This window comes from Lepisosteus oculatus, chromosome 6 (genome assembly GCF_040954835.1).
Source record: "Lepisosteus oculatus isolate fLepOcu1 chromosome 6, fLepOcu1.hap2, whole genome shotgun sequence".
In the NCBI taxonomy this organism is placed as follows: domain Eukaryota; kingdom Metazoa; phylum Chordata; class Actinopteri; order Semionotiformes; family Lepisosteidae; genus Lepisosteus; species Lepisosteus oculatus.
Window position 1 is genome coordinate 17,221,465 of NC_090701.1, and position 22,680 is coordinate 17,244,144.

The window sequence follows — 22,680 nt, forward strand, 5'->3', positions numbered from 1 at the left end:
GTTTTGTCAGTTAATTGGTAAAACACCTATGCACCTATAACAAAATATACATTTTATGTGTATGTTGCAACGCTGAAGTGTCTATTGTCACATTATTTTAGAATAACAATTAGAATAATAATTTCCTCACCACAGAAGAACATGAATATCTTCATGTTCTGCAGAATAAACATGAAAAAAAAGTGGACACCAAAGTTTCTACTTACTTTCATAATTTAATCAGCTTTGGAAAAGGTTTTAGAAAAATACAAATACAAATGAGTACACACAAAATTATCTGGCGATGAAACAGCATTAGACAAGGAATTCCTATAGTCATAAAGTAAGTATCAAGGACCATCACCAATGAAAAAATATTTTTCCCAGCACATCAATTCTGATAGACCAATTAAAAGCTCAGTACTATTAAAACCAACCACTTAATGGCCCTATTAACAGTAACATCACAAGGCTTTTCTTTGCCAATTAAACTTTTATATAAATGTTTTAAATGTTTAAATGACCAAGAAATATAAGAAAAAACTAAAAACTGCAAAGAGGTATTCGTACTAATTAAGGCAATCAGCTGGGTCACTTTCAGTATGCAGTACCCAGTATTTCAACCCCCATTAAAAGTTTAATGAGGCCCCACAGCCCTTTAAGCTGGACATGAACCTGCAACCTCATGCCTGAAAGCCATCACCCACTACTCCAAGCACAAGTCTTTAATCAAACAAACCACTTGCGCATCACAATCGCCCCCTAAATGCAAACAAAATGTGCAAAACGCACATGTATTTAAAAACAAAGCCAATGGTTAAAAACAAGTCCCAAATGAGTTGGCCCTTCAGAATGAACAGACATTGAGACTGCTGCAGCTTGATTGCCACCTGGGACTGAGCTGGCACTCTCATGCCATTCTGGGACAGGACTTTGATCCACTCACATCTTTTGTACTGAGTGGAAGCTTAACTGGCACTGTGGTTGAAAATCACTTCACGTGCTTATTGCCCTGTGTATTGAGAAGATAAGATCACTTAATTATCCATATACAATTTCTTGTTTTAGGGAAATGTCTTTTCGCAGACTCCAACTTGCTCTCCATGAGACACACAGCCAGGGAGAGCAGCTTGGGGTCAGAGCACAGGGTCAGCCATTTATACGGTGCCCCTGGAGCAGTTGGGGTTAAGGGGCTTTGCTCGGGGGCCCAACAAAGTAGGATTCCTCTGCCGGCCGCAGGATTTGAACTGGCAAATTTCCAGCCACAGGCGCTGATCCTTAGCCACAGAGCCACTGCTCCGTCCTGTTCTGTATGACCTTTTGTATGTTATTGTGTTTCTTTGTGATGTCATTATTAAGTTGCTGTTCCGGATTGCTCCGTGCACATTGTGTGAAAGGGTTGTCTACTGTACTGTGCAAAAATCAAGAGAACAGTGCAAATATGAATCCCACTGTACAGGTGCACATCACAAATGAACTTCCCTCTCTCTCGAGCCCAGGATGAAAGTGACATAACTCCCGACTTCTCTGCACTTGCGCCATGGCCTGTAAACACGTACTGAGCTTCCCGACTTCCCCCTGAAGCAGTGGCTCTGGGCGGCCCCACATCACGAGTAAACAGCTGGCTGCTGACTCACAATGAGGCAGCGCCACATCACTTCTGTTGACTTTGGTGTTGCGTGCGCCGGTTTGTTACAGCTGTATAACTTTGTCTCAGAACTGACTTTTTTAAACCCTCTAAAGACCCACCACATTTGTATTTCTATACTTAAGATGATCTCAGACTGACTCTCATTCTGTTTTCAGACAGTATACTACACTGCCAAAATGAAGGTGAAGATGTTTGTTTGAAAAAAACATTGGCGTGGTGGTTAGCACACAGCTCTTGGATTCTAGGTTCAATTCCAGCCTGGGTGAGCTTCCTGTGTGGAGGCGGCATGTCTGCTCTGTGGCCTTGTAGGGTTCCAGGTTCCAAGACTCCCACTGTCCAAGGATATGCTACCTAGGTTAATTTGTATCAGGAAAAATACACCCCCGCATACTAGTGCACCTGCCCCATGATGGACAAGTTTCAATTCCAGTCAGGGTGTGTGCTGACGTGGCTCCAATGTCAGCCAATTTCGGCTCTGGCTCACTGTGACCCTGAATTGGTCAAGGCAGTTATTAATAGAAATAGTCTTCACTAAAACAATCATACCTCTGCAAACACACAGTCTCAAAGCAACACAAAAATCTATTACATGCAAATAGATCATCCTCAAAGAATAAAACAGAATAGCTACTATTACAAGCAGAAGTTAATTATGAAAGCTATCACAAATAAGGAAATATCAAACACAAGATGGAAATAAAACTAGTTTTAAGCTCCGTTTGTATCCATTGCTTTTTATCCAGCAAATACTACAAGATATAAAACTTAAAAAGGCACTGCACTTGTAAGATATCATTGGATGTCTTCACGTCTTCAAGGGCAGGCCTGTTGCCCAGATATCCCTATTAGAACTGTGGAGCTATTCTTCCAGTTCTCATTAATGTTAAATGCAACTCCAGCATCCAAACTCATGTGGTTAGGGAGGCTGCTGACACTACCTACACTGTATGAACCAACAAGTGTTTCTCTTTTCTGCTTTGTAATCCAACCTGGCAGCAGCTCCACAACTGTGAGCCAATGTCATCTGAACCCAACAGAGTCTTCAGTACCTAGAGGCTAGTTTTGAGCAGGAACACAAAAAGAGAACATTATTCACAAACTACTCAAAAAATGAAGCAGCACCTTAACCAGGACCTATCTATTGCTAATCTGTCACATGGTAACGTTGTAAAAACCTAAAGAAAAATCATGAAAATCATGATGAAAGGCAAGTTACTCTGTACAAACATTTTTGGAGTCAACAGCTGTCCAGAAAAACCTAGGCTGTAATGCTCAAAATCATGCACTAATACAGGTCCTTTCCCCTAAAATGTGAGTGAGGTCAGTGAACTTGTTGCACATTTTAGTAGAAAATGTGGCAGAAGAACTGCTAGCTCTATTTAACATACAGACAGATGCACTGTTTTTTTTTTACCAAATGAAACCAAAAACGATACAGCGCAATGATCCTGCTCTCTCTGTAACCTGAAGTCTCACAGCTGACTGCAGGAGTCTGACGTTTCTGAGACCATAAAGTGTGACAAGTCTCAGAAGAGCCCTTAAGAAATAAAGGAGAAATCCAGTGTTGCGAGCCTCTTATGTACTCATTACCCAGTTGTGCAAGTGAAACACCAGGGATGTTGTTAGGCAATCAATCACAGTGTAATAATACCACAGTCCTGCAGTGTTGTAAGAAATATCAGTGTTTAGTGTGGTACATTAACTGAAAATAAATACTACTACAAATTCAACACACAAAGTTCACCAAACTATTTGATTTTTCAGGGCTGGCAAAGCGTAACAGGTCCCGATTAAAAATGTGCACGACTGGGAGTAGAACCAGGTATAAGTAAGTCTTGGGTCAAGTACTGTAAGTGTGAGGCACATCCATTTACAAAGCTTTGCTTTACTTGTTTAATATTAAAACTGGCCACCACAAAGCCTTGTTTCCTTATACAAAATTTGAACAAACAGGCTATGATCAGATTTGTTTCAAGTGGCTGTTTTGAGCTAAAGGAAACAATCCCTACAACAGATAAGTGGCCATATTGAAACTGCTCACATAAAACTGAAAACAACAACTGCATGTAAGGTAAAGTACCAACAGTTTCTCTCTTATAACAGTTTCATGATAAAAACTATGATAAAAAAGCCTCATCATTAAGACTTATCTTACAATTTCTGAATCCTTCCTCTAGTGTTTCTTTGCCATCTTAAATAAGTTAAATACAATAAACTAAGAACAGTGTCTTACTCAGAATGTACATTATATCTACTGTATTTTGACTACAGCTTTGATCATAAAAATATTAGGTAACTCGATTAATTTATATATTAGCCTTTCACTCATCTAATTAGGTCATTCAACTATGGAAAAGGAGTGCTATCCTGTTTTGCAACATATGCATAATATGTACATGGAAAAGTACAAATCCCAATTATTGTCACAGAAGGACTTGATGAGTTGTTATTATTACAGCGACCATTAGTGTGAAGGTGGCCTTTGAGGTCACTGTCATAGCTGATCGGAAACAAACCTCGATTGTCCTTTCAACTCTACACTCCAGAAAAAAGCAATTATAACACATAGGCAATCTGCTAACTCCTCAGCAATATGCCCCTTTACAGATACTGGGAAGGAATTCACAGTTATAAGCACTAATATTCATTCATAGCATACAAGCAGAGAGGCTGACCTAATAGTTCAACACCATTACTGTATATCCTAAATCAAGGTGTGAGAAACACCAGGTAACTACATATAAGATTAATTTAAATCATCTTTCCTTCAAGGTTTTCATTACAGAAGGCCCACAACTGTTGCTTGCTAGCAGGGAATGTTCTAATACTCAGATGATGCGATGTATTTTCTTCTTTAAGACTTTTTTCATTGGTGCGGCTTGAGTAATTCATCTTATGAGGGGTCGGTTTCAGAACGGAATGATAACGCCCTCAACGGCCAGTCTAGATCCTCACCTCTTCTGCCCATGAATTATTTGTGACTTTTCACGCTCTCTTACTCCAGGACAATTGCGCTGGGTCCATGTTCTCCTTCTTTCTCGCTGGGCAAGCCCTTTTCCTCAACCGTGCTGGAATAGCAACCTTCGACTGCCACCATGTCCTCTATCTTCTCCAAGAGCTTGACGACCTGCTTGTTATCCCTCAAGTAGTCGTTGTTGAGAACATGATGTCTGTTCTTGCAGCTCTCCACCAGCCACTGGAGTGCCTTCCCTTCCACCTGAATGTGCTTCTCGATGGTCCTCTTCCTCAGTATATTGCCCCACGTGAAGACCACAATCATGTGCCTCCAGACCTGATCGCCGAGGAGCCGCAGAAGTTCCTCCACGGTCGTCCTGTCGCTCTCGGTGAACATCCCGGTGGGAATCACCAGCAGGAAAGCATGGGGTCCTGGGGGGCACAGAGACACGCTGCGCACAATTTCCTCTTTGAAAGCCGCGGGAGTGGTCAGCTCTGTATACCACCCGGGCGTGTCCACGACGACGACTTGTCTCTGGGCCACCTCTGCCTCTCTCTTTACGCAGATCTCCGCTGCCCTCTCGACATGAAACTCCTCCCTGCCCAGGATCGTGTTCCCTGTCAAACTCTTCCCAGGCCACCTCCACCCCAGGAGCACAATCCTCAGCTCTGACAGGAGAGGTGCGGACGGTTTCAGTTCTAAAACTTCAGACTGGACTTCCTCGCCTGGGGAGAGACAACACAAAAGGTACAAAGAAGAAAAAAATTAAATAAAAAAATATGTAGTCTCAGAACAAGAAGCATTGGGTGGATACCTAGTTATTTCAGTTGTCCCATTTCTGCACTCTGACACGGACTCACTTAACAACAATCTAGGGGAAGATTTTTTTATACTGTAATTGAACGAAACTGAATACGAATAAAATGGTATGCATTGCACTTGTCTGAATGTGCCCGTGAAGTTAATGACTGTATGTAGTTGTTCCACCTTTGTAAGAATTACAGGTGGCATGTAATTCTCAAAGTGTAAGCTTTGGGGTCTCTGAATTACCAGTTCAAGACCCACACAAAATCTATTTCTTCAACAGGACACATGGGACGGGAATTTGGGGAGCAACACCTAAACAATTTAAAGACATAACTATAGGGTATGCATGTTTGATGCCAGCGAATGTATGAGCGTTAAAAGAAATCTATCGGTATTTATACACATTATATTTTGAAAAATATAAAATAGTGCATAGTGGTGCAGAGGTTAGCATTGCTGCCTCACAGCACTGGGGCCCTGAGTTCAGTTCCTGGGGTGCGATGTGTGTGGGGTTTGTATGTTCTCCCCGTTTTCACATGGTCCCCCCCCAAAGTAAAACAAATGTCTGATATTTCATTTTTTTTTGAGTGGGTAGCTGGGTCAGCATGCGTAAGCTGCACAGGAACAGGTAAAGGTTTAGTTCATGCTGAAAGAAAAAGAAGAGACGACGTTTCTGCTTCCAAAATAACACGAATACTCATAAAGCAATTAATAAATGCCATTTTAAATGACCTAAAATCTCCAGTGCACCAAGACTAATGACTATAGGGAAACATTAAATACAAGTGCCAAATCTCTTTTAAGCACAGAAAGTATCTATATTCATGCCTGGTAAACCGTTCACAATAAATCCTAAACTGCGCGAAAGTGCTCCAGGCCAGATGTTTCCATTTTAATATTCACCAGAAACACACAAAAAAGGTCCAGGAGACAGAGGAAGGAAAAAAGGAAGTGAAACCTTAGAAGCCTGAGAGGTACAGGATAAATAATGATAAAGTATCTTCGGTAGGCTGGCTGCCTGTTTCTCAACAAATTAACAATGTGAGAGAGCCATTTCTTTCTGTTGCGTCATCTTTTTTATTAACGGTAAAAAAAAGAGATGCGGTTGACTTGCGATTTTTCCTGTTCGTATGTTAAAGTTGTAAACTTTAAAACAGTTGGTAACCGCGTTAGAAAGAGCTGAACATTTCAATGCGTATTCATACTGCTGCCAGGACATTTTTTTAAATGTGGCTTATATCCAGCATTTGGCTCACATTTTTCACCTATCAAGGAAGTGTGAAGAAAAAAAACGCCTGCATTTGCGATTAAAGTACGTGTGTTCAGGAGCTTTAGTTACTTAGCAGCAGTTTAATATTTCCTAATAACTGAGCTTTTCAAATAGCGTTGTTAGGAGTACAGAGTAAGATTTCAAAATATTTCTAACAGACTCAAGTGCCTGATCTAATTATGAGTTGAATATGAGTGTAAAAAAGGCTGTTTGGGGTAATAGCATTGTTTTAGCATTATGACACTGGGATGTGTTAATTGGTAACAAAATGTAAGGAAGCCTTAGATAAAGAGGGGGAAATGGTGACAGTAAGCAACATGTGATAAACACTCGTCGTAACACAGGTGTCCTAAGACCTACCGACAGACTCCTATTTCCGATAACTTGGGAAGTTTTTCAAACCAATATGCACCAGCTTCCGCAACTTCATAGACAACTGACTCCCGTGACTAGACAACAAATTCTATCAAATAAGACGGCAAACAAATCTGCTACTATTTGTAATAATTCAGCAATCACTTTCTTAATCTGGGATATTAAATATAATAAAATTATTTTTGGTTTCAAGGAGATGCATTTTACTTAAAATTTTAGAATTACGTTTATTCACTGTTAATCATTTTGCGACAAATATTCTCACGACATACAATATATTTCAATATTATTGATAGTAATCAGACATTAAAAACGATCTATTTTTTAACCTGGAAACTAGCACGTCTTTTCCAAATGTAACATAGGAGCTTTGTTTCCTCATGAATATTTAGCGTGTGCCTGAGGTCTCACACAGGGGTACTCATTTTCAGTCTCGGAAGACGCTGCGGGAGATCGGCGGTTTGTGGCACGACCCGTTTTAAACACTGGGAATTTAATGATTGCATGTTGTGATATACTAAAACCCAAAAGGCTCACTACACATGCTTAATAACAAACCACTCCGGCCACATTCACAAACATCCTGTCAAGAGAAAGCACAATCATAAGCTATAATCTCTCCAAGTACTCTCTCTTGGTGCATCACGTTGTCAAGGAGTCACAGGAGGACCGGTCAGAACTGCTGCAGCAGAACAAGCAAATGGCAGTCCAATCAAAGGCCAAAAAAAAAAAGGATCAAGCAATCGAAACTCACCAAAATACGTGACTGAACTCTCGGATGCCATCTCTGAGTCTCCTTCTCCTTCTCTCTTTCTGTTCTAAGAAAGAAGAAGGATTTCCTGGTGGTTGCGCAGGTAAAGGTGGGGACAGCAGGCGAATGGAAAGGCTGCAATAGTGACTCCTTCAGGACACACGTATTGCTGCAATGAAGGTCTGAAAATAATGATAATTTCAACACATGGGAGAGCTTTCCATTAGCAAACGTTTTTATTTAACGTTTTATTGATTTCTGCAAACAGAAATGTTTTCAGTATCTAAAGGGTAGGTCTTGCAGGAACAGTTCGGAAAGAAAGAATATGCCCCACTACTAATTACACTTTTCATTTTTATATATGTATGACAGATCCTGTATCAATCAGCATACATTTATAGTTTATCAATTTGCATGCGATGGTAGTAACAGAGCTGAAAGACAAACGATATGATGTTTTCCGGTATGGCTGAAACAAGCGGGTCACAGTATCGCTTTTTAAATGCCTAAACTGGCGGAACTGGAAGTTTCATTCACATACTCCCCGGCTTCCGGCTATCACCAGTTTAAGCGGAGCAACGTTGACACGTTTGACACGACAGACCTGTCTTAAGTGGTTGGCTGGGTAATATAGTACGGATCAAGGCACCGTTCATAAATGGACAGTGTTTTGTTTCTACAAAGGTTTAGAAAAGTGATAAACGTGTCGGGTTTCTGCGAGATAAAAACGGTGTTCCGCCCGAAATTGCATATATCAGGTATTAAACCAACACGATTTTAGGATGTTACGAAAGAAAACTGAACACGACTTCAGCTGTATGGCTGAAACGATCCTACCCCTAACTAAACGAAATCTGGTACAGATTTTGTATTCATTTACTCGCGATGTCTCCCAGGCGGTTTCTTAACGCCTTTACAATTCGTTTTAACACCAAAACAGTGTTTGAAGGCCTTTATTAGCAACTACATCGCTTAATGAATAAAACGTACGACTTACCAGTTAGTCCCACATGCTTAAGAGAAACCACAACCTCGCCTCTATCCCACACACCCTCTTTCGCTGCGTCATGGCGATTAAAGGGACAGTGTTGCTGTGTCGTCTTTTCTTCATTCACTCGTGGTTTGAGGTGGTGGATGGGTGTAACAGTAACTGATTGTTTTACTTGACCATTTGTCATTGTCCCCCTCCACCCTTTCAGGAAAAATCAGGATAAAATCCTGGGATTAACTGGCAACTACCAAATAACGGGGGGGTGAAATAGCCATCGCTCGCTTATAATTGTTTTTATGCTTGTCTTATATTCCGCCTCTTGAAATATTTCAGGACTTAAAAACAAAACGTTACTGGTGTGTTAACAAGTTGCGTTCACATCGCTGTCTATAAAATAAACACTGAAAACATTTTAAATGAGAATGTAACAAATAGGTTATGTCTCAAGCCACACTTTCGTACCTTCAGTGTGGCTTTTTAAATCCTCCGGTTCGGACGTGAATTATGGCCTCTCCTAAATTTCACCTTGGGCTGTGACGTGACGAATTAATTTACCAATAAATCAAACCAGGGCTGTTACTAGAAAATATTGATTTTGGAGCTTTGTTCCACCTGAAGCCATGGTTACCTGATTAGTCCACAGATTACAGATTAATTTGGCTCGTTTGGGATTTATTATTCCAGATTTTTGGTTCTGTGCTTTTTCTTGAACAAATTATTTTCAACAATCATTTCGCTGAAATATCAGACATGTTTCATAATTACAATGTTTATTTTCTAATATTAATGCTGATGGTTATTTTGTTGTTAAAGACAAAAATACTACAGATTTACTATACGTAAAAAACCTTGATCAAATTATTTTATTTGTAAACAGGGAAACTGTGTGTGTGTCCCATCTATTATCATACTGGTTACATACACCAGTATAGGCTATTTTTTAATATTCTGTCTTTAGGCAAACTCACCAGTAACTAATAATGGATGAGTTTGCTTTTTCTGCCCAAAGGAACAATCAGGGTTGCAGCATTCAGAAATGTGTCAGCATTTCAAGATATCAGTGGTCCTGTTTGTTCACTTTTAATTAACAGTGGATTCTATCTGAGCCTTACCTCAGCTTTTGTTGATACATTATTAGATTTTCTTAATGAACAGAATAAATCACTCAGAAAAAAAAGGTTTGATTCACTGTTGATATAAAGAAGCTGAAGAGGCTTAAAAATGCATTACTGCAAGTGAAATCATCAGTGTTTTATTTAAACACATTTTATATGCTTTTAATTTGCAGACTCAATATTTACAGCGAATAATGGAAACAAGATACAACAGGTTATACATCTGTTTTACATTTCACTGGTTTAATATTTCTGGCAGGAAACGGCATTGTACGTTTGAGAAGTGGTTTTAAACTTTATTTAATGGAATATCACTTTAATTAAAAAAAGACTGGAAAGGCAGCAAATACAAACATTCATTATCTACAGACTGCCTTTACAGAAGATTAAAACCTAGAACTTTTGCACATAAAACCCTAAAGTACTTACATGTCATAACAGGCATCAACTTAAAAGTTTAACTTTAGCGGTCTGTCAAACCTGAGTTAACGGAGCAGATAGAAACATAACTATGTACTCTGATCTCAGGAGGTAAGCAAGGTGGCACCTGGTCAGTACTGGGATGGGACACTAGAAAACCAGGTTGCTGCTGTGTGGTCTTGGTGGACCTGCTACTTTTGGACTAGAAGTTTTCTCCAATACAATGTCTGTAGACAGAGTACTGTAGGAGGTACTGTCATTCAGATGTGATACTAGACTGAGTTCTAAAGTTTGAAAAAGCAGGGATAAGGTCTTGGTTAAAATTCTCCTTTTTTGTCTGGCCTGCCTAAAATTTTCCCTTTTAATTCAACTGGTGAGGTGCCTTCTGTCTTTCTCCTGATTTGTTGGGTTGTGAGGTTGCTGTTCTTTACCCAGGTAGCGGCCGTACTTCATCAGTGGATGATATGGTTCCCCTCCTATATTAAAAGTGCTTTGGGATAATGTAGGCAAAAGCTGAATACACATTTGGTGTACATCTTAATACAGTGATCCTGCATGAATGTCACTTCTCCTTAATTTAGTATTTGCCCTAACAGAATGCAATATAGTGGACATTTGTTTTATGAAAATAAATTAAATTACGGAAAGTGAAATTGTTTAGTTCTTCAAAAACCTCAGCATTGTCAAACTAACTAGAAATGGTGTGAAACAATTCTAGGATGTCTGATTCTGGTCCCCACACCTTTAGCAATGCAAACATTAACATTGATAAAAACCATGTATGGAAGCCTATATAATGTATGTCCAAAGGATTTAAATCAATCATTATCATCATAGTCTAGATTTAACAACTACAATTCATTGCGATTGTAAAAAACACATACTTGCCAAAATCATAACAATTTACTATTTTTGGTGAACCTTAGATTTTCAGCTGATTTTCTATTTTTACATCTTCATCTTTAAAACATTTCGTTAAGATACTGTGACTTCCTACACCATTCAGAATGTGTGGAGAATATGAAGACAGGCCCCAGAACTATTTAGCACTAATAACGAAAAGGATCAGCTCAATATGAAACATTGCAAACTCTAACATGGTATGTTTTCAGATGTCCTGATGTCCAATATGCAGGATTATAAAGAAGAAACCGCAAAGCTACCATGCCAGGCTTTCATTGCTTCACATCAGTAAGTCTACCAACAGACAAAGGTGTCATCTTCTCAAACAATTCCACACATCTCTCTTTAAGTACTTAGTGTTCAAAAAGTTTCCATTTTACATGGGTATAAACACACACTCGCACTCAATTTACAGCTTCTTGCCCTGTTATTAAAAACAGGAAACATAAACAGTTAAGAACCACCAAATAAATCCGAGAAAAATCAAAGAAATGTCAGGCTATGGTGCTGTCCATGTTTGGTAGGAGGTGCGCTGAGTTATGACGCCCAAGCTGACAGCATTTTCATGTCATCTTCATCCTCCACCTTCTTCTTTGAAACTGGAAAAGCAAAGGTAGTACAATGTAATGTAAACATACAACTAAAAATACATTAAAAAGGTGAATGAAGTTTGTCAAATGCTAGTATCCGAGCTCCACTGGTGGAGTCAGCGTTTTGCGAACAGTGCTGTACAGGTGACTAGTGTGTCTAAATTTGGCCTGTTAGCACGGAGCACTCCCAGTTATGTGCATTGAATAACCTCCTTCCCTGCAAATGTCTACAGTGATGTCTGTGGAAGCCCTTTACACAAGCATTTCACCTCACCTGGTCTGGTCGGCAGAGATGAAGAGGGCACACTGGGCAGTCCTCCCATGTTCGCCATCTTCTGATCCAAATCCTCCTGCTCTAGTTCCTGTAGTTCAGCCAACAGCTCGTCCTGAAAAACAGACAGCAGGTACTGTAAACCCCAGCCTATAAGCCAAACCTGCGAAGAGCACTGACTCTCTTTCTCACACCCCAATATCTGGCTGTTCAGAACACCTGGCAAAGTTGTGGTGCTTCAGGAATCATAACCCTTCACACAGTGTAACTATGAGCAATTCATCCAAAACGAAAATTAATATTTAGACTTCTACATCTGCTTATTATTCTAAATATATCAGTAGATATGCAGGCTTGTCATTCAAACCCGAAGATGGTACAGTGAACAAAAGGAACAAATTGTCTTAAAACTGGATTTTGGATTCCACTCAGTTACACAAACACACCCTGTTCACTAACCTGGAGTTACTGATGCTGGAACTTCTCATTTTCGTTCCAGCTGAGCTCTCAATTGTGGGATAATTGATTTCATTTTCTATCTGACACACATGATCAGATTTGCTTTCAGCTCAGGATTTCCAGGATTTGCAATTGGTAACAACCCTGTATCAGTTTTTATGTTTCAGAAGTCTTCTTATTCTGGTGTGTTGTCTGAAATGTGTGGATGTTTTATACATTGTCACTCCCATCTGTGTCATAAACTGAACAAATTTATACTTAAAACAAATTGACAACTTTTTGTGAAAGTACATAAGCTGTAACTATAGTATTCTCATTCCAGAAAATGTTTTGTTTCTTTTTTCCATCAGTATATATTGTACAGGATACAATCATGTATACAACTTTAAATCATTTTTGTAGAAATTATTGTGTGTTTAGAGAGTTCATGGTCTTGGATATGTTACTGCAAATGGCTTTTGCATCATAAATAATGTGCTTCATAAAAAGTAGAGAACAGAAACAGTCCGTCTTGCCCAGAAGGGGCTGTTGGTGCATCTTAACAATAAATGAAGACGACGCCACTTTCATTTTAATAGCCTGGCTGTATAGCCTTCAACTTTGTGGTTGTGCAAAATTTTCAAAGTCATAATCAGTCAGTAAAGAACTACACCCATACATCCTTACTAAATCTTCTGTCATTTGTGTCCTCTATTTATATACTCTATTTAAAAGAATGTCCATCAAACTAGTAGTGGAAAAACATATTTCTTTCAATGTCTTGGCTTCAAACAGATTTCCCTCCTCAATTTTTTTGCCATAACAGCTAGTTGCATGGAATGCGGTACTGTCACTGCTTAGACTATTAAATAGTGACAACTTTTTATCATAAAGTATAGTACTTAAGAGATTCAGTGTTACGTGTGATTCTGCCTCTCTTCCTGTTTCACAAGGAATCTACCTAAACCAGCAAAAAAGAGCCCACTGTAAGGAAATTTGTAAGTTTTTGCCTGTCAAAAGATAATTATGGCGTAATATTATACTTGACCCATCACATTTACATTTATTTAGCACAAAGAGCCACATAGCTCTGGAAAATAAATGGCTTACTCAAAGTCTGGACGACAAATTTCAATTAGGGTTCCTCTTCTCACAGAATATGTCAGTAAGGAAATGTAGACAGCTACAGACGTTGCTCATATTATACCAGACTGTCTTCCAGAATTTCTCTGATCTAGTTTCTTTTGACTGTAAAGTGGATAAATGACTTTAGCCTCTGCCAGATGATTAAGTAAGCAATTAGACTAAACTACCCAGAAGATGACGGAAGTCAATACAGTAAACATAACAACTAGCACAAGTACTCTCTTTCTTTAAGAGTCTAGAGTTTGGAGGGAAGCACCATCAAGGAATCAATCCATGAAGGAAATAAGTCTTAGAAAGACACAGCTGGGAGTTTATATTGGGTTCCTTAAAGGAACATATTGGTATTAATTTTGAATTTCAATGTACTTCTTAAACATCTACAGACTCTCCAGTCACACTCATTTTAGAAGATTTCTTTTTTTACCTCATCAAACTCTTCAGCAAATCCAACAGGGCATGAGATGGCATCAGAAATTTCCTGTGCTACCTCCTGCTGTTCAGTAATGTCTTGCATCAGTGTATCAATCTTATCCAGGTCCCTGGTAGATGCAAAATGCAAAATCTCATTTGTTTTTATTTACTATAAGTTAATCTGCTGAAATAAAATACAGAATGAAAACACACACAAAACGTATTATTGAACCTTTTAGATTTAAAGGAAGACGCCAATGGATTTCTAAAAACATTTTCTTTTTGGGCGTGTCTCCTGCATTGTTTGTTTGTCATGAGTTACTAATCATTGTGGGGACATTTCCTCAGATTTTGTCCCCAGATGGACAGTAAAACACACCTGCCTGTAAGATATTAAGGGTCTGCCACCCTGTGTACTATAGAAGGCTCAACATCAAGAACCTGGTTCTGTAGCACTACAGGTCCAGGATACCGGATCCCCTGTACATGGTGAACACAGGATCTGAATAAGGATGGTCTGACAAGTTATCTTGTATCTACATGTCTAATAATCAACAAGTGATTGAAATGAAGTACTCAAGGCCCTAGAGTATCTCATTGCCAGGTAAAAATGACCACTATCTTTCCTTAACCTACACGAAATACAAATTTTATTGTTTTAGTTCAATATATTAGTATGCCGGAGGAACAAAAAGTCCCATTAAAGTAACTAAATGATGTTGCATAACTAATGGACAGACATGTTGCAAAGAGTTTGCTATGTGGCAGCAGTTCTTAAGTACCGTAGCCTTGTTTATACAAACCTTATTTGCTTGGCATGACTGCCGTTGCGATGGTTTTTGTTTTCTTATTTATGTTTCACTTAACTCTTGTTATCAATTACAAAAAAACAATCTCTCAGCTTAATCTAGGGTTTCATTTTTTTATACTGTCACTCTTGCCGTCCTCTGTATATCTTTAACTTACAGTTTCTCATGGACGCCTTTAATGGCTTTGGCAGCATAGCCCATGTTCTTGAGCACCTCAGTGTTGGTGTTGGCATTCTCCAGTGCCTCTCTCTGGAATTCAATGGTGGATAACGTGCCATCGATCTGAGCCAGCTGTTGCTCAAACCGTTTCTTCTTTCTCAGTGCCTGGAGAGCAGCTTTCAGGAAATTAAAACAAAACATCATTTCCAAATGTGAGGGCAGAAAAATACCGCCACTTTGTTGGTCTGTCAGTCGTTATGTGGTCTGAGAAAAATAGCTCACAACTGTTTTTCCCCGAGGTTTGGAGCCCGTACATACAAGGTTTTTCAAGACCAAACTCAGGCATGAATATATTCTCCAACCTTTTTTAACTAGACTATGCACGCCGATAAAACAGCTTTGACAAATGGTGAACCTTGAGGTAAATCAATGAATGGCTTATGAGACTACAGAATTTAAGAATAAAGGCATAAAGGCTATGTATGAATTAAAATACTGTAACCCTTTTCAGTAAAATAAGTAAACAACTTCAAGCCACCAGTAAAAAGAAAAGTCACACAGAAATCAGAGTTTTTGTTTATTTTTTTTTCTCTCAAAAGTTCAGGTTTTTTTAAGCCAAACAATAACAACAGATAATAAATAAAATTAATTCCTAGTCAATAAGATGATAGTGTGTTACATACTGTACTTCCTAAATGAATACCGAATTAATTAGCATACAGTGTTTTATTTTAGAGTAATGTCTATGTAGAAATATCTTGACTAAACAGCTAACTATCTGGGCGAGTTCCAGGAACAAAATGACACAACAGGTAGACACCCTCCCCCACAAACAATAGTGTAACATCTACCTCAATATTACAATATCACATTTTATGTATTAACTTTGGCCAGCACAGTATTCATGGGAGCGGTTAATTTATAGGTCACTCAACTGCTTACAAATCAGGCAAAGGTAAAATTTACATCCAGTTAGCATGGCACTAAAAAACAAGGTCTCAACCAACTGGTTGCTGTACAGTTGGCTAATATGCTGCTACAAATGAGACAACTGGCAGGTTTAAAACAGTACTAGGAAGAGGGGGTGGGAGTTCCCTGAGGAAATGAACAACACGACTTTTCACGGACTACATACAACAAGTTAGAAGGTTAATATATAATACATAAAAAGTAATCAATTACCAACCATTAATTGTTTTATATAGTTATCAGCTGAGATAGGCAGTTCTTCAATGAGCCAAGATGATTTCAATACTTCAAAGGTGGAAATCAGTCTTGTTTGAGGACAAAGGGGAGTGATAAGCCACATATCTTACCACCACAGAAAGAAGTGGGTCAGAGATGCTGTATAAATTAATGACCATCAGCTGCTTTTATAACCAAACCCTGACTGATAAGAAATTGTTTACAAAAGCCAAGCGCCCTCAAATATGATTTTTTTCTCTCAACAGAAATAGAATTTATTGACCTCCAGGATTAAGATGTTATTTTTTTCTTTGTCCAAGTAATGCCCTTTCTACAGATTTGATATTTCCAGGCAATTCGTTTGGAAAAAATGTCCCCTTTTCAATACAAATGCTACATTTGAAAAATGTTTCTCATAACAGCCTAAATATCAGTGTACAATGCCACCATCTGCACTAATTATTTGTACATGTACACTGACATCATATGGTGGGAGTCCTGTATCAGTTTTCTTGTTGCTCCATGAGATAATTTTGAAAGAAGTCCACATTTATGTAGAGTCACCGTGGTCTTACATTTTCTCAATTTGTAGACTATGGGTCTAAGAGTAGACTGATGAAGTCCAAAACATTTTGTTATGGTTTTATAACCCTCTCCACACCGATGAGTGCTTGCAACCCAAGGTTGTCTGAGGTCTCTTGAGATTGTAACACATCACACTAACCTGTATAGGTAAGACAAAAATTGACTAGGTTTCTCACCTTTATATAATAGAGGGGCTCCAAAACTTTGTCCTGGTGATTGGCACTTTGATTGGTTGATTTGTTACCCAATTATTTTAGGATTTGTGGATATAAACCATTTCTTTTAAGGACTAGCTTTGACTTAACAAGGATTTCATAGTGAAAATGTAACATTTAAAGAACAACAATACTTTCAAGCAGCACTGATATCTATTTCTCTAGATTTCCTACCGCACGTGTTTGTATGCTCATGTATACAAAGCCTTTTATTCACAACTGTTCATTCTTGTGTTTAAACTGATAATATCCGGGCAAAGTGTAATTCATACCGGAGAAAACAGATGCTGTCACTCTTAAGAAAAGAGGAAAATAGGAGAAAAAGAGAAATAAGAAAATGCATTATGGCAAAAAGTAGATCAATTTCCTTCTGACCAGAGAAAGATAGATGAGACTGTGGCTGCTGACACAGTGAAAAATGGACGTCGTTTTCTAGATTTCTTTTAATAAAAGAGTAAAACGAAGAGGTGGAACTTACACTGTCCCAGATTTGAGATGAAGACTAGAAAGACAGAAATTGCTCTTGGTCCCAATGAATGAAAGCCGAGCAGAGCCGAGAAAGGAAGGCAAGTCTGTCCAGAAACAACCAAGGGAAAGATAATTTTTACAAAGCATTTAACTCAAACATGAAGGCATGCTAAAGCCATCTAGATTGGAATTCTCTTCCTGCAATGGATTTAAGATTAGCAGCAGAACAGTCGATTCATCTTTGTTTTTGGAATATTAAAAACAGTAGAACTATTATACTGTTTATTGTATACATCCCAAAATAAAAATCCTGTCCTGACACATATGACATTAAGTGTACCTTATGCCAGAACACATATCAAAGCCAAAATGCTTGCGTTTGAAAACAAAGAAAACACAGTGGTGTGGGTTCTAATTTGAAAATAAATAATTAATGCACAAACATTACTACCTGGATTTCCTTCAAAAACAAAAACTCTGAAACAAAACACATCAACCAGTGAGTATAAAGATACAAATGTATTGAAGTGCAATGAAGCAGAATGCAAAATCTCAAAACCTTAGGGTGCTGGTAAACCATCAGGCTGAAATAAAGCTATATACAGTAGAGTGTGTCACATGAATTACACATCATGAAGGAAATGAGAAGGCTCTGTTAAACTGAGCATTTTTACCACATCTTTATTTGTGCTTGACAAATAAGCATGTCATGATCATTTTAAGGTTTTTAAAAAAGCTCATAGTTGTCACATTTACATTATATCACACAGGCAGTGCAGTCGTTTATGCTACCATTTACTTTGTTACTGTTTGAAAAACCACAGGCTAATTCTTCATACACTAAGCATTTGAAAAAGATTAATAATTCTAGGTAGTAGTGAAAATGAAGTAGAGAGTCGGTGTGCAGAACCCTCTAGCGTACTGGGACTGTGAAATCTGAACTATGAAGTCTTATATTCTTTTCTCATGAAAATTAAATAAGGATGGGGCACATAGTTTAACTGTCTTAGAACTCTTGGTTCCTGGGTTAGATTTTGGACTGGGGTATTTTTTATAAAGGCAATTGGGGATTTCTTTCTTGGGTCAATTGATCTTACAATTTGAACATTTGAAGTTAAAATGATTTATTTTGAAAAATTGTTTGGAAATGTTTGAAAAAACACATCGTCAGAAAGGTTTCTCTTGCTGGTCAGATATTTGTTGTTGTGTAGTTAGGCTCATAAACAGCCAATCAGGCTACCTAGTTTTGGTTTCAGTGTTTGGAGTCCGAAGATCTTTCAGTCAAACAAAAGTGGCAATTTCTAAACTAAAATTGAAAGTAAATCAGAAGCATATAGCATATATATGAGGCAAACTGACATCAATTGGTTCATTATAATTTCATTATAGTTTTGGAACAAAGTTTTACAGACAGATAAGACCGAGATAAACTTTCAGGAAAGGTGAGGTTTGGATGGTGTAGAGAGAGAAAGGAACTGCTCACACTCTAAAGAGCTCTGCTTCATTCGCGTAGACTGAGGTGGAGGCCAGGGTAAGCATCCTTCAACGATGGAGGAACTAACGACGGCAGCGGTGAATATTTGATTTTCTGACCTTTCCAGAAAGATTTAGTCTGTTTTTTTTTGGAAGAAAATGTTACACAGAGTCTGTTCAGGCTTAACTATTTGCAAGCACAGCTTCATTCCTTCAGAGTAATATCTGAGTAATTCCCCACATCTTAGGATTCAGATCCGTGTGCCGTCTCAGCAGTTTCAATCCTTTTACACCCGTATCTCATCACCAGAAACTGAAATGCCTAGCATTTCTCTTTGGTATTTCTGACTTGATTTTTTTTTTGTGTTGTTGAGTTTTTGTGTCGTAAAAATGATTTTGATCAATACAAAATGTAATTTATTATTGCTTTATACATTTCAAAACATATAATGGACCTAAAACACCTAATCTGCATCATGTGCATGAATGTGTATTGGCGTAAATTCCAGATTGTAGCTGCAAGCATTTCATACTCCAACCAGCAGCTATATCACCCTGCAACTCATAACTCGCAACCCACTGAAGCTCAGCAGGTGTGAGCCTGGCCAGTTCCCAGATGGGAGACCTTCTGGGGAAAAACTAAGGTTGCTGCTGGAAGAGGTGTTAGTAGGGGACCAGTAGGGGGTGCTCACGCTGCAGTCTGTGTGGGTCCTAATGCCCCAGTGCAGTCATCGCTACAGTATACTGTAAAAAGGCACCATCCTTTATAAAGATGTAAAACCAAGAGTCATTCAGTCATTAAAATCCCAGGGTCTTTCTCATAAAGAGTAGGTGTGTTACCCTGGTGTCCTGACCAAAAATTCCCCTGGCCTTTACCAATCATGGTCTCCTAATAATTCCCCTCTGCTCTCCTCAGTCACTGATAGCTGATGTGTGGTGAGTGTATTGGCACACTATGGCTGCTGTTGCATCCAGATAGGGGCTACACATTGGTGGTGGTGGAGGGGAGTCCCCATTACTTGTAAAGTGCTTTGAATGGAGTGTCCAGAAAAGCGCTAGATAAATGAATTATTATTTTTTTATGATTTTACCAGAGCAGTCTTTTACCTAAGCTGGGATTGCCTTGTGGTAGGGTAAGGTTAAGACATGACATGTCAGCGAGAAGATGGGTTTCTGGTCTATTCTCCTTGGTGTCACACAAATGAACTGCTTGTGAGGATCTCTGTGTGGTAATAATTGTCTAATATTCTGCTCTGCACCAGAAACACAGGTAGGTAAGGAGTCAGGTTCCTGTCTACCAAAATATTTCTCTACCCAGATAACCATCTCTTTAATGTTTAGTGAAAGACCTTCTCACAAGTGTAGTATGACAGCAACCTGATACGATATTTTGTACGTTTCCTATGATGTAGAACTGTATTAGAATAGAGCTGCGTCTTTCCATAACATGATAGAACACAATGGATTTGTGTTAAATGTTCGGTAATAGCTTGGCTTCTACTAAGAACCCCCCCTTTATAATCAGAAAACCAACTATTCCCAAGAAGAGTCAGAGCAGTGTCCCAGCAGGAAACCGGAGCAGCGAGAGAAAACCACATAACCACCTGCAGAAGCCACACAGGAGTCAGCACAGGCCTGAGCCAAACTCATGAACACAGAGCTGTGAGGCAGCCGCTGTGCAAACCAGCAGAATAAACTGATAACATCAAATTCCAATTACAAACATACACCTAGAATTATATCTAGCTAAAGTCACACTGCTACAAAGCAACCAGACTGTCTGGATGTTGTTGTTTTTTTGCTGGGTGTAACCACAGATCTGAATAATGAAACCTTTTAAATAGATTTGTTCTAGCATCTCACCTAACACAGCTGTCTACAGGATGCAATAGTGTTAGAATTTGGACGTATATTACTGCAAAATTATACACATTTTAAAATGTTATGCTGTACTAATAAAAAAGCTTTATTATTTCATTTAAACCCCCTATACATTTTCCTTTCATTTTGCAGTGCGGGTTTATGGTAGATAAAACTATTATCGCAATGGTCTCGAATTTCGCAGCATAAACAAAAAGGCGTTTAAACGGAAATGAAAAAAAAATAAATTTAGATGTTTTACTTACCGTAACTAAAGTAAAGATTGTATAAGGATTTACACCTTATTGCAATAAGGGGGTAAGGATATGAGAAACTGCGAACAGCTCCCAAACACAACAGCCGCACTCGACTACGCATATCCAATGGCCTCACCTTTTTTATTTTTGGTACCGTGTTTTCTAGCAGTGGCGATCTCTTGCTCGACCCTTTTTTCCAGGTACTCCTGCTTTTTGGTCAGCATCTCCTCCGTCTCCCGGAGTTTGTGGATCGCCTCCTGGGGAGACGGACCTGCCCGGTTCTTCGAGGAGCCCTTGAACAGCTTGGAAATCTTACTCATTTCTCCTGTCTTGTAGGAAAAAACAAGCGTGAAAATTTGTAAACAGGAACGCAGTCGAAGTCGGCGGGGGGGAACCGAGTCGCTTTTTCTGAAAGTCTCCTCAGTCCGGGAGCGCAGAGACTCACCTGTCGCTTCCTGAAACCCGACACTGTCCGGGGAGAGTATAGTGACTAGCTACAGCAGGGTTTGGGGGACTTTTATTTTGACTGGTGCTGCCAATCTGGTGTCGCTTAATGTAGCTGGCATCACGCTACTGTACTTCCAGTGAGCGACTGAAAACGCATAGGAGCTTCGCATCCGATTCGGCACCGAGTCTCAAAACGTGCGTGGTCACGCAAAGCCCGAGAACAGTCGAAAATGACAAAATAGACGGTGTTATTAATTTAGCCGGGGCGCCCATCCAAAGCGATTTATGTGCGTAGCTATCTATACAGGTGGGCTTTTGCTGATGGCAATAGCGAGGTAGCTTGTTCAAGAGCCAAAAAGCAGCGCTCCTAGTGGGACTCTGTTCAATTCAATTTTCAATTCAAGGTGCTTTATTAGCATGACCGATGGGTACAATCAGTGCTGCCAAAGCAAATAAAAATAATGAAATTCACATGAACCAAAAAATAAAAGTAAAATAAAATCTACAGACATTTACAACAAAGACATATCATAAAATATTTACATATACTGTAGACAGATGGAGCATTATTGGGAGACAGACTCACTGTTCCTCAGGGTGTGACAGGAGATCACATACTGGGCTGCCAGTTCAATTGAGTTCCCTCCTCCCTCTCCCAGTAGGATTGGGACCTGTTGTGATTCTGGCAGGTGTGGGAACTCTTAACCCACAACCTTCCAGTTCAGAGCCTTAACCTGTACTCCATACTGCAGGTATCCTCACCCCCCCTTGATAGGAAACAATAGGGAACGCGTGTTTTGCGTGGCTTTTTGTTGAAGAGGTCTGAGTCTGAGGCAAACTCACCTCGTGTTAATGAAACGCCTGGTCAGGTGTGGGGTGGGAGGCCGTTAAAGAAATGTAGGTTGCTGCTGCAAAAGGTGGACGTTTGCAATAAGACAATAGTGGGCTAGGGTGCAGTCTTCCCTCTGCGCTAATACGTTTGATAAGCCAATGTCCCAGCACTGGGCAGGGGTACTGTAGGTATCGATAGCCAGCAATGTATCGGAGGAGGTGCTGGCCTTTGGGTGAAACATCAAACTGAGCCACTGACTGCTTCGTCAATTATGATCCGGTCATGAAAAGTCATATCACTTTCCGAAACAGTAGGG

At 39.2% G+C, this 22,680-nt stretch overlaps 2 protein-coding genes across 2 annotated transcripts; both read right to left on the bottom strand.

The window, feature by feature from the left end:
* Positions 1 to 3,296: 3,296 nt before the first annotated feature.
* Positions 3,297 to 8,921, bottom strand: gimap4 (GTPase IMAP family member 4). Its single transcript, XM_015354604.2, has 3 exons — positions 8,787 to 8,921; positions 7,793 to 7,971; positions 3,297 to 5,311 (listed from the first exon to the last, which is right to left on the bottom strand). The coding sequence occupies exons 2-3, from the start codon at positions 7,821 to 7,823 to the stop codon at positions 4,626 to 4,628; spliced, it is 717 nt and encodes a 238-aa protein (XP_015210090.1). The 5' UTR covers positions 7,824 to 7,971; positions 8,787 to 8,921; the 3' UTR covers positions 3,297 to 4,625.
* Positions 8,922 to 10,002: 1,081 nt separating this feature from the next.
* Positions 10,003 to 21,868, bottom strand: LOC102695152 (charged multivesicular body protein 4c). The gene is made up of 6 exons (XM_069191021.1): positions 21,531 to 21,868; positions 21,222 to 21,414; positions 15,041 to 15,218; positions 14,088 to 14,202; positions 12,083 to 12,194; positions 10,003 to 11,817 (listed from the first exon to the last, which is right to left on the bottom strand). Exons 2-6 carry the CDS (start codon positions 21,403 to 21,405, stop codon positions 11,756 to 11,758), a joined length of 651 nt encoding a protein of 216 aa, XP_069047122.1. The 5' UTR covers positions 21,406 to 21,414; positions 21,531 to 21,868; the 3' UTR covers positions 10,003 to 11,755.
* Between the last annotated feature and the right edge of the window lie 812 nt (positions 21,869 to 22,680).

Coding starts and splice junctions, on each gene's coding strand:
- gimap4 (XM_015354604.2), bottom strand. CDS start 7,823: ATGGCATCCGAGAGTTCAGTCACGTATTTTG. Junction 5,312..7,792: donor GAGTTCAGTCACGTATTTTG/GTGAGTTTCGAT, acceptor GTCTCTCCCCAG/GCGAGGAAGTCCAGTCTGAA.
- LOC102695152 (XM_069191021.1), bottom strand. CDS start 21,405: ATGAGTAAGATTTCCAAGCTGTTCAAGGGCTCCTCGAAGAACCGGGCA. Junction 12,195..14,087: donor TTGCTGAAGAGTTTGATGAG/GTAAAAAAAGAA, acceptor TCTGTTTTTCAG/GACGAGCTGTTGGCTGAACT. Junction 11,818..12,082: donor ATCTCTGCCGACCAGACCAG/GTGAGGTGAAAT, acceptor TTGCTTTTCCAG/TTTCAAAGAAGAAGGTGGAG.